Below are 10,981 nucleotides of genomic sequence, written 5' to 3' on the forward strand. Positions count from 1 at the left end.
AAAAAAATAGTAATAATAATAATAATAATAATAATAATAATAATAATAATAATAATAATAATAATAATAATAACGAGAATTAAATTAATAATAAAACCGTATGAGAGAGTATCCCTTTAATGTGCTGGAATTCGGTAAAAAAAAAAAGAGTAATACCACTAATAATGATGATGATAACAATAATAATAATAATAATAATAATAATCCAAGTCCAAATTATTAACGCCCCTCAAGGAAAATGAAACGCACATGGCTGCGTCATATCACTTTAACGTGCAAACAGCGCCACATCACTTTAACGTGCAAACAGCGTCATATCACTTTAACGTGCAAACAGCGTCATATCACTTTAACGTGCAAACAGCGCCCCCCCCTCCGCCGGTGTTCGACGGTCGCCATTGCGCGAGCGTGAAGCGGCGGCTGACGGTGCGAGCGCGTGAATGTTGTCATCGCCGCCGCGTTGCGATCTGAGATCTGGCGCGAGAACCGGTCCGGTTCCTTCAGGTTCCGTGGAGGCTCTGAACGGTTCGTACGCTCTGTCTGTTTGTCTGTTTGTCTGTTTGTCTGTTTTACCCCCTTTCTTTTCTTTCTTTTTTTTTTAAACTGTATTCGTACCGTTATTCGCCTGGATGCAACCGACCCCATCAGGCCCCGGGACGGTCTGTCGACACGGTTCGCCGTCCGTGCTCACTCCCACTCCCAGGACAACGGACCCGAACGCGGGAGATCACACCCTGGGGACTTAAAAACATTAGTGTTATTCTAACGACCTCGTTGCTACGATACGAGCACCGCTGGCTCTTTCCCCTGGATCCAAATGTGACATCGCATATATGTTTGCTTGGTAATAGCATCGTGTGTAGTGGGGGAAAAGGCCTAGGAGCAAACTGGGGTTGTTTCAGAAATAATAGAGCATCTTATTATTTTTAAATGGACCATTCGCATCTTTAATCGGGCTTGATAAACAGGATACAAGCTACTGTCCGCCGCCGGCAGGGTAATGTAACTGCGGTGTCGCAGGAAAATGCACTGTCACAATGTGCAGTGTTCTCCAAGGGCTGAGACGTCTTCACCGCCCGTTAAATAACTAGATAACACTAGAACTAGATGATTAATAGTTAAATTAAACCGTTATTTCATTTACAAGACGTCTGCTCCATAAGAGGATGTACAGTCGTGACTGTTTGGATCCTAGTTTCACTGTTATCCCCCTAACCCTGATATAGAGACGCATGGAAGTTCGCAACTAAATCATATCTGACAATAAAAATTGGGGTCCCAGCGATAAAAGCTTATCAAACGGGGTCCGTGGCCGAATGCGTCTCAAATTGAGGGTCCCCGATGTGGAGAAGTTTGAGAATTGAGAGTTGAGAATCGCCGAACGAGACGAAAGGGAAATCACGGAATCGTTTTGCAGGAAAGTGAATGAGCGGATCTTCATCTCTGTGTAGGCGTGGGCACGGACGACTGGAGCCCTGAACCGGACGGACGGACGGACGGACTGAGGCCACACTGCAGTGCCATCATGGGCTCCTTGGCCACGGCTGCCACCCTGCTGTGTCTGCTGCTGGGGCCTGTGGCAGCTAGTCAGCCCCCCAAGACAGGTGAGACCCTGATAAATTGTGGTATAAAATGTAAAGTATGTCCCTCACTTGGTTCGCCAACTGTTTCTCAAGTAAAGTCATGTTGGCATTCGGTAAAACAAAATGGGTATGTGAAATATGAAATGTTCAAAGCTCCGTACTGTGATTATTGAGGCTCAGCTCTTCCTCCAGTTTTCCTGGACAAACAGGACGCCAGCTCTGTGATGTCGCGTCAGAAGAGAGCCAATCAGGGCAACGAGGAGACTCAGATGCCCGCCAACCTGGAGAGGGAGTGCGTGGAGGAGGTCTGCAACTACGAGGAGGCCAGGGAGGTCTTCCAGGACTCCTACCAGACGGTGAACTTCACTCTTCCAGCAGAGATATGACAAATCAAAGCAAATCTGTGTGCACCGAGAGTCAAGGTGGAGATGGGACTCGGGATGCCTGTTTAGGCAGCGAGTCATTTTCAATCAGATTGTAATTCTTAACTTCTAACTTTAAAAAAATCATATCGCTATTGTTAATGAGCCAAGTATCAAACTCCAGATATCGCTACTGGCTCCGGTATAAGAAATACCTAGATCTGTATAATTGCCTCATTGGCAGCTGCAGAGTAAAATACTGACTAGCCCTGTTTACAGTGTTTGAAATCGATGTTAGAACTAAGTCCTTCCTCATTCTTTTCCTCCCTGAGTCCCATTTTTTTTTTTTTTTTTGTTTCAGTTGTAAACGTATACAAAATTTCTCTTCCAGGACATCTTTTGGTCCGTCTACATCGGTAAGTGCCATGTTCAGAAGGTGAGTCGGTAAATGAGACGTAATTGAAATCATGGTTACAAAGTGCTTCACGAAGTCAGAAAGGAGTTCTAGAGTAAAACTGTGAATGTGATTTATCCATCGCTGTGAATAGTCAGGCCGCGCTTCTGTCTTTAGATGGCGACCAGTGCCTAGTGAAACCCTGCAAGAACGGAGCCATGTGCGCCGACAGCGTGGGAGGCTACGACTGCGTCTGCAAGTCGGGTTTCACGGGGATCCACTGCGAGACAGGTGGGAGGAGGAGGTCTTTCTAACGACCCAGTGTTAATTTTGGCAGCTATTTTAGATGTTGTCTTTAGTCCCAGTGTTTAGACAAAAATGCTCATTAGTTTTGGTCACACAACTCAAAAAAATGTAGCCCAGTTTTAGTCGACGAAAAGTCATTACATTTGAGTAAACTTTTAGTCATTACTTTTAGTCAAAATGTTTTATGCCTTTAACCGAATGCAATCAGGCTAATAGACTGTCTGTATGCCTGGGTGTAGACAGCTCTGTCCACAGACACAGCTTCAGGGAGGGAGACGGAGACTTTGTGGCAGTGAGGTGCCGAACCTGCAGGGTTTTTATGATAATTAAATAAAGAAACAAAATGGTCCACTGGCCAAACGGTAACGTAAATGATTCATCTGAGTTCTTCGTTTGTGTGAGGGTCAGTTCCGCGATCTGGTCCGCAGGCTCTTGGATCCATACCCACACCGCCACTAGGACCAACACAAAACGTTACCCGTGGGCACTGTGGTCTAATGGCCCGATGAGGTCCATTACCAAGTCTTTTGAACGGCACCTCGACTAGGGGGAGGGGCATCAACGGCACGGTTGGTGTAGACGGAGGGCTGACTAATTGCCACTCGGGACACGCAGCGCACCACCTACGCACATCTGCCCAAATGCCCGGCCAATAGATGCGGGTCCTTATCGGCTGCAGTGTTTTATCATGTCCGAGGTGACTCGCCATCGGGTTATGGTGACTGGCTTTTTGAAACCAACAATTGGGTTATTCCCTCCCCTGATTGAGTGTCACGGCTCACTGGATATAGCCTGTCCCTAATCACCAAAAAGTATGGGTGAGTGAGCGTGGTGTCTGGGCGCATCAATACGGCATCGATTTTAACTACCCCCTTAAAGGCGCGATGTAGGGTATCGTCCCGCGACTGCTCCGGCGAAAAATCGCCCGGGGCGGCAGTCAATGGGACTCCCACAGAAACCCCACAGAAACCACTAATGGCCCCTCCGCGTCACCGTCGCCATGCGACACTCAAGATTTCCCTACAGACCGTGAGCGCACTCCCCTAGCCTCCTTCATAAAAGCGTCAAACCCTGGCCAATCCATGCCCAAAATCAGGGAGTGCGTCAGGCAGAAACTAACTACAGCCTTCACCTTATGCTTTTTAACGGGGGACGGAGAGGGGACAGCACGGGAAGCAGAGAAGGACCACTGTCACAGGAACCGGCTGGTAGGCGTCCCCTCGGCCACGGCGGGGGAACCGGGCGGAAGGGGAGGAGGCTGTCCCGCTGCAGCCGGTCGGTGAGCCGCCCTGGAAACCCTGGGTGCCGAGGAGAGTCGAGGTCCCACTGGCTCCCCCGTTGGTCCCTGGGACGGAATTCGCACCGGCTCGCGGTGGTAAGCTGCCGTTTGGCGGTACACCTCCGCATGGTCCTCCGTGATCGCCATGACAAGGCTGGTGGGACGTGGCAGCTGACCCACTGGGCGGTCCTGGCTGGAAGGTCAATGAGGAACTGCTCCAGGGCCACCAGGTTGTGCCACGGGTGTTGGGCGTGTACAAACGGGCGGCCAGAGGTGGAGTAGTCCAGTCCCCAGAATTGCAAGCGGTGCCCCTCCGGTGTCCTCCCCACGTGGTCCAGGACCGCCCTCCTGACAGTATGGTAGTCCCGGGGACCAGGTGGCGGCAAGCTGTGTGCCGCTTGCTGCGCCTCCCCCGTCAGCAAGGGGAGCAGGCGCAGTGCTTTCTGCCGGCGCTCCACCCGGCCGTCTTGAACGTAGCGAGGAACGCCTCAGCATCTTCTGTGGACTGCTGGTCAGAAGGGGGCCGGCCGGATGTTCCTTGCCCTGGATCCGCCACTGGCCCCGCAGTAGCTCCGCCGTCGCCTCCTGGTCCAGCGCCCGGTCCCTTGCCTTTCTCTTCCAACTGGTGAGCCACTATGCTGCCTGCATGGTGTAGAGGGCGGCGATCATCTGCTCCGGCGGGGATGGTGAGATACCTTCCGTGCTGCCTCCCTCCATGGTCCCTGTTCAGGTGCCACTTGTAGACAGCTCTGTCCACAGACACGGGTTCAGGGAAGGAGACAGAGACTTTGTGGCAGTGAAGTGTCACAGGTATTTAATATAATTAAATAAACCAATAAAAAGGCTCGCTGGCCAAACGGGAACATAAATCATTAATCTGTGTTCTTTGTGTGCGTCAGGGTCCGTTCCGCAATCGGATCCTCTAGGCTCTAGAATCCTGCACCACGCACCCTCACTGCAAGACAAACAATACATAAGAAAACTCTTCCAGCCGACCCCGACCAATCCGTGGCAGCGGGCTGGTGCAGGACCAAACCACGCCCCCCTCATCTGCCACACCAAATTCTCGGAATCTGCTCCCTGAATGGAGGACCTTGCCATTTACACTCTGGGAGGACCCCACTGCGCTGCCTCGACCTGCCAGTGCAGTTCCGCAATTAATAATAATTTAGAGCTTCTCCCACCCTCTTCCCGTAATCCATAACAACCTGGAGATTATAGAATTTCAGGGAATTTAGATTTCTTGCTTCTGGTGTTTATTTGTGGTTGTTTCTTTGGTGATGTTTTTGTCACCTCTTGCCGGTGTAGTTTGAATCAATACCCTTTATTACCTTATTTCTACAAAACGGTTTAAAATTCTGACTTGACAATCACGTGGAATATCGAAGGATTATCTTGATCTGCATGTGTGCATCAAAGGAACCGTAAGATCGCTGTTTGTGCTGTTGTTCAGAGTTCAATAATGGGTGTGTAACGAAAGAACTCCGTTTTGAAAAATAAGTTGAGAGATATTGAGGAACATACGCACAATTGGGGGAAAATATCGTGCATTTTGAATGTCCGATAGCCCGCCACTAACATTTTAGTTTCTCTGCTCTCCCCGCACTGCAGACCAGACACTGTGCGTTTTGGATAAAACCAAGGGCTGCTCCCAGTTCTGCAAGCCGGGCTACACGTCCTACGAGTGCTCCTGTGCACGCGGCTGGAAGCTGGACGACAAGGACAAGAACAAGTGTGTTCCAGCAGGTGAGAGTGTTTTTTTTACTGTCTGAGGTCTGTTTACGTTTGGAAGATCACTATAATTTTTTATTTTGGTCTCTTTATCTCTCCCTCTCCCTTCCTCTCTCAGTCGTTTTCCCCTGCGGTAAGGTGAACAGCCTCAGACAGTGGGAGAACAGACAGGCAGAGAACGTCCGCAGCAGCTTTGCGGGATACAGCTGCAACTCGATGGAGTGTCCCTGGCAGGTGGGATTTGTAAACGCACCCACATACATAAGCACACACAGACATATGCATGCGCACACACAGATGAACACACACATCAATGCATACATAATAAAAAATAAATTCAAATTGATAATGCACATAATGCAAATATAAAAATACATACTAGTTGTCAGATAAGCTCATCATTTCTAAGGAGAAATGGCCAAAATTCACACGTATGCAAATATTAAAATATTTTTCACTAGTGGAAATGCATTGACTGTACAATAATTATGACAATTCATTTTTTAAATCATATCTGCAAATATCGTTTTAACAAGCTAGTGATAGCATCTCATATCGTCACCAGCGCATTAGAGGTCCCGCCCACCAACTATTCTATTTTTAATGAGTTTTGCACTTTCCTGCCATACAGTACATGTATGCAATGGCACATTGCACATTTTTAACACTCAATGTGACACTCAACACTCAATTTTCACAGTCAGTGTGAGCTGAAAAACTAATTTGGAGCACATTTCTTTAACAAGGCCTTTTCCAATTTTTTCTCTTATGCTGCCTGCAGGCGATCCTGAAGAGTGCTGAGTCAGCAGGCTTCTGTAGTGGAGTGATTCTGAAGGAGAACCTGGTTCTGACCAGCGCACAGTGTGCCAACAAATACAGCTCCTTCCAGGTGGCTGTTGGTATGTGGACAACAAACACACGCACGCACGCACACGCACACACACACACACACACACACACACACACACACACACACACTTCTTTTTATTACAAAACTGAATTTCAAATGACGCCTAAGCGTGGAACCTTCACCTGGCCTGACCATTATTTTCCATAATATAGTAAATTAATGAGTGATGAGATGGAGATTTAAAAGAATGTTCAACACAAGGAAAACGTTTTGATGAGGTTCAGTAGAATAATTTTGAACAAAAACACAATATATAACATAATGATACCAGAAATAAGATGATAATAACATAATAAAAAACATGCAGTAAAAACAACGGTAAAAACAAACTAGCTGTATTTCAACTGTTGGATATAATACTTTGTTTTTCAAGATTCAAGATGTTTATTCGTCACATACATATACATACATTCATACATATACGCAGTGAAATGTCAAAGAGGTTTATTCGTCACATAGATATACATACTTTCATACATATACGCAGTGAAATGTCAAAAGAGGTTTATTCGTCACATACATATACATACTTTCATACATATATGCAGTGAAATGTCAAAGAGGTTTATTCGTCACATACATATACATACTTTCATACATATATGCAGTGAAATGTCAAGCAAAGTCGACCGGAGCGCCAGCGCAGGCGACCGCAAGGGGCGGCACCACTATCACCACCGTTTTGAATTGGAAAGCATGGATTCAAGGAAAATAACAATATTATGTGCAAATATGGGCACAATATGTAGCTTATGTATATATGAAGAGTGAATTACATTAAACTAATTGTCATTGCACAGAGTACAAGTACCGAGGCAACAAAATGCATTTCTCCATCCTAGTAATTGACTTGCTAGGAGCAGTGGGCTGCCATATAGCAGCACCTGGGGAGCAGTTAGGGGGTTAAGTGTCTTGCTCAAGGACACATCAGCACGCCACAGGGAGGAGCCGGGGATCAAACCGCCAATCTTCTGTTTGGTAGACGAGCCGCTCTACCTTCTGAGCCACTGCCCCCCCCATATATGATGTAAACAATGTATAAATTACAAATAACTCCTCCCTCCTTAGGCAAGCGTGCGACCTCCTATGAAGATGGTGAGCAGACTTTGTATGTAAAACTAGTCCACGTGCATCCGCACTACGTGGACGGTCGCCCCGAAAACGACCTGGCAGTCGTTGAGCTCCGTGAGCGTATCGTCTTTAAGAAGACTGCAATAGCAGCTTGCCTGCCCGAGCGTGACTTCGCAGAGAGCGTGCTGATGACTGGAGAGTTCCCCGCCGTCATCACCGGCTGGAAGGGCCTCATGGAGGACCGAGAGTTCAGCGGCCCGCTGTCCCTCAACCAGCTTGTCTACAACCGACTGCCCGAGTGTCTGGCCGCTCACCCGGATCTGATGACCAACAAAATGGGCTGCACCGCTCCCCGGAGCAACGCCGACTGCACCATGAGCTCCGGAAGCCCTCTGCTCACCATCTACAGGGAGGTGTTTTTCCTGACCGGTGTGGTCAGCCAGCCACCAGGGGGCAACTGCAGCAAGGGCTACATCTACCAGAAGGTGTCCCGCTTCCTGGGCTGGCTGCAGCCCCTGATGAGTTCACGCTGAGATGCAGGGGGGGAGGGAGGGAGAAAGAAAGCGCTAACGTTTAGAGGTAAAGTGATGGATTTGAATCGATATGGTGACGTTAAAGTGACAAAAAAAAAATGCGGGAGTGGATCATGTAAAAAAAAAAAAAAAGACTAAAAGAGGGAATCAATTGGACATTTGCAAACATGGCTTACAAGTATCTTTGAACTTGTGTTGTTTAACTTTGTATTACATTCCTGAGCGCTAAGAACATGTAAGTTTCTCTGCTTTTGCAGAAGGATCTTCCAGGGGTCCACAAACCATGTGTATTTGCTGCTTTGCAAGTAAACCCACTGTATGCTCCCAACTGCATTTAGCATGTTTATCATTTCAACTGTAAGTGTATTAATTCGTCCACAAGGTGGCGCAGTGTCACAAGGATACACAAGGACAAAACTTTTCCAGGTCTACCAACCATATTAAGCATTTCAACAAATGTGGATAGAGGAAGAGTGAATGAGTATTTGTTTTGTGTTGCAAGTACACCTTACAAGTATCACTGAAACTGTTTTCCTGCAGTACATGGTTCTTGATAATCACTATTCTCAGAATATCATAAACCACATGAATAAATGAATCCGTAATAACAGACCAGATGTATTATCTTGATTGTATCTGCTTGTAGACATTGTCTTGTATAGTACCTAAACCTAACCACCTAAGAATACAAATTCAAATTTGTGTTCTTGTCAGATGCAGAATATTGTTATTCTCATTTCCAGAATAAGAATGATATACCCCCAAAGAACAAGAGCTAGTAGCACTTCCAATTTTGGCAGAACAAAAAAAAAAATGTTCTACCACCAAATACATATGAGAAACTAAATTTTACAGCAAGTTTACTAATTTATAAAGGCAAGTCAAGTTCTCACTATTGTGGTTTGTCTTAAAACGTAAATTATATCGCCTCTGTTGTCCCAGAGATTAGGTTGCCTTCAGTCTCACATTCCCTGTGTCGTCTGGCAACATTTTCCCACATACACTGGACCTCAGTCTTCTCAAAGCCTCCCTGGTGAACGTGGCCAAAAGAGAGGAGGAAGAATAAAAGAGTGAGAGAGCGCTAAGAGACGCTACACAACAAAAACCTGGCCTGCCACTTTTGATCGGACGCTTGAAAAGGACAGCCCTGAAAGCTGGGGCCCTTGGTGGCTGTTACCATGGCGCTCACCAAGGAGATGGCTCCTTGCTCCCAAAAATGGCCCTGCTCCCTTTAGTGGGCCGTCCAGTGGAGATTAATTTGAGTGGAGCTCCTTCCTCCCTGGTCCGACCTTGCTTCCTACCGCTGCCACCTCCACTTACATGCCCATGCACATGCAAGTGGACCAGTGCGGCTGCTGAAGCCAAGGTCCATCTGTTCCATGCCAGTGAATTCACTAAGGTGCTGTTTGTGCTGCTGTTGCACCAAGTCAAGACAAGCAGCTTTATTTTAAAAGCACATTTAGAAACACGTGATAGCGGCAAAAGGTTGATAGATATATGACAGAGTCAACCAATAAGCCATGAACAGTAGACTCTTGACTTACTTCCTTACTCAGCAAGCTTTATTTGATTTCCTGTTACATTCCATAGGATGGTAGAGCTGGGTATAACTGGTATAGCAGTGAAGATAGATAGATAGATAGATAGATAGATAGATAGATAGATAGAACATGAGAAAAGGGTTGGCTCTAAAATGGACCTTTGCGGCACACTACTAAAGTAGGGGCTCAGAATATTCATATAATCTCAGCTGAAAAGGTTCTGTTTCCCATGTACAAAGTAAACCATTTTGGAGCTGTTCCCTGAATACCAACCACGTGCTTGACATGTGCAAGATGGATGACATTATCAACTGTGTCAAATGTGACACTGAGGTCCAAAACAACACCAAAAAAAAAAACCCTCAACGGATCAACAGTTAATAATAGATCATGAGAATCTTGCCTTCTATGAAATGCTCAATATCCAAACGGAAACACTTAAAATATAGAACCTTGGTTCAGAAAGTCCTGCAGTTGCCAAAGATCGACTTTTTCCAAGTACTGTGGTCTATGATATTAACGAGAACTGTGGCATCTAGATTGCACATTCTGATCAGAGGTTCCTGAGGCTTGAGGAGCAATGCTTCGGGGACAAGATGTGGACTTCAAGTGACTTATTTCCACCAGAAAAGAGAGGGACATTGGCTCCAAGGTGTTTTGGGAAAGCAGTGAACGTAGGGGTGACGGACGATTCCTGAGCAGAAGGTGAGATGTGTCACATACCAAGAATCTCACCAAGAAACGAAGTACAGGACGATAATACCTTGCTGAATGCCACCTCACTTCAGTGAATTTGCTTGGAGGGGTGGCTGAGAGGACGTGAGATGCATGCTGAGAGAAGACGAGGTGCCTGGTGAGTGAGAGATATTTGACAAGATGAGAGGGTTTCACAGAACTGGTGGGGGGGGGGACTTGAAAATGAATGTCTGGCTGAGAGACCTGCGATTTGTGATGTTGACAGAGCAAGGGAGTGGGCATTGTGTTGGCAGTGTAATGAATCTATATTAGCTGTGAATGAAAAGACCTGGGAGCCATCAGCCATTGTGGTGGTGACAGAGAGATGAAGGCACCCGATGTCAACGCTGCTACTGTCTCTGTGCTGGAGAAGGCATACTCACACTCAATTCAAAGGCAAATGTAAGCCAGGGGTTGATGTAGTGGGATATGTGCTGGTCCATCTGTCCAGTGGGCACGATACTAATACATCTGGCTACTGTCCCACTAAATCAGTAATCCTTCACTCTCCCCCAAAACCACATGCTGCGGTGACC

The 10,981-nt window shown here is 46.7% G+C and overlaps 1 protein-coding gene across 1 annotated transcript; it reads left to right on the forward strand.

Annotated features, from left to right (window-relative positions):
* Positions 1-390: 390 nt before the first annotated feature.
* On the forward strand, positions 391-8,169 carry proza (protein Z, vitamin K-dependent plasma glycoprotein a; the record flags this gene model as incomplete). Its single annotated transcript, XM_080009235.1, has 9 exons — positions 391-525; positions 1,452-1,604; positions 1,776-1,939; positions 2,337-2,361; positions 2,517-2,630; positions 5,536-5,670; positions 5,774-5,889; positions 6,437-6,554; positions 7,634-8,169. The coding sequence occupies exons 1-9, from the start codon at positions 441-443 to the stop codon at positions 8,167-8,169; spliced, it is 1,446 nt and encodes a 481-aa protein (XP_079865361.1). The 5' UTR covers positions 391-440.
* Between the last annotated feature and the right edge of the window lie 2,812 nt (positions 8,170-10,981).

The sequence above is a fragment of the Zeus faber genome (assembly GCF_960531495.2).
Source record: "Zeus faber genome assembly, chromosome: 11".
NCBI classification, from domain to species: domain Eukaryota; kingdom Metazoa; phylum Chordata; class Actinopteri; order Zeiformes; family Zeidae; genus Zeus; species Zeus faber.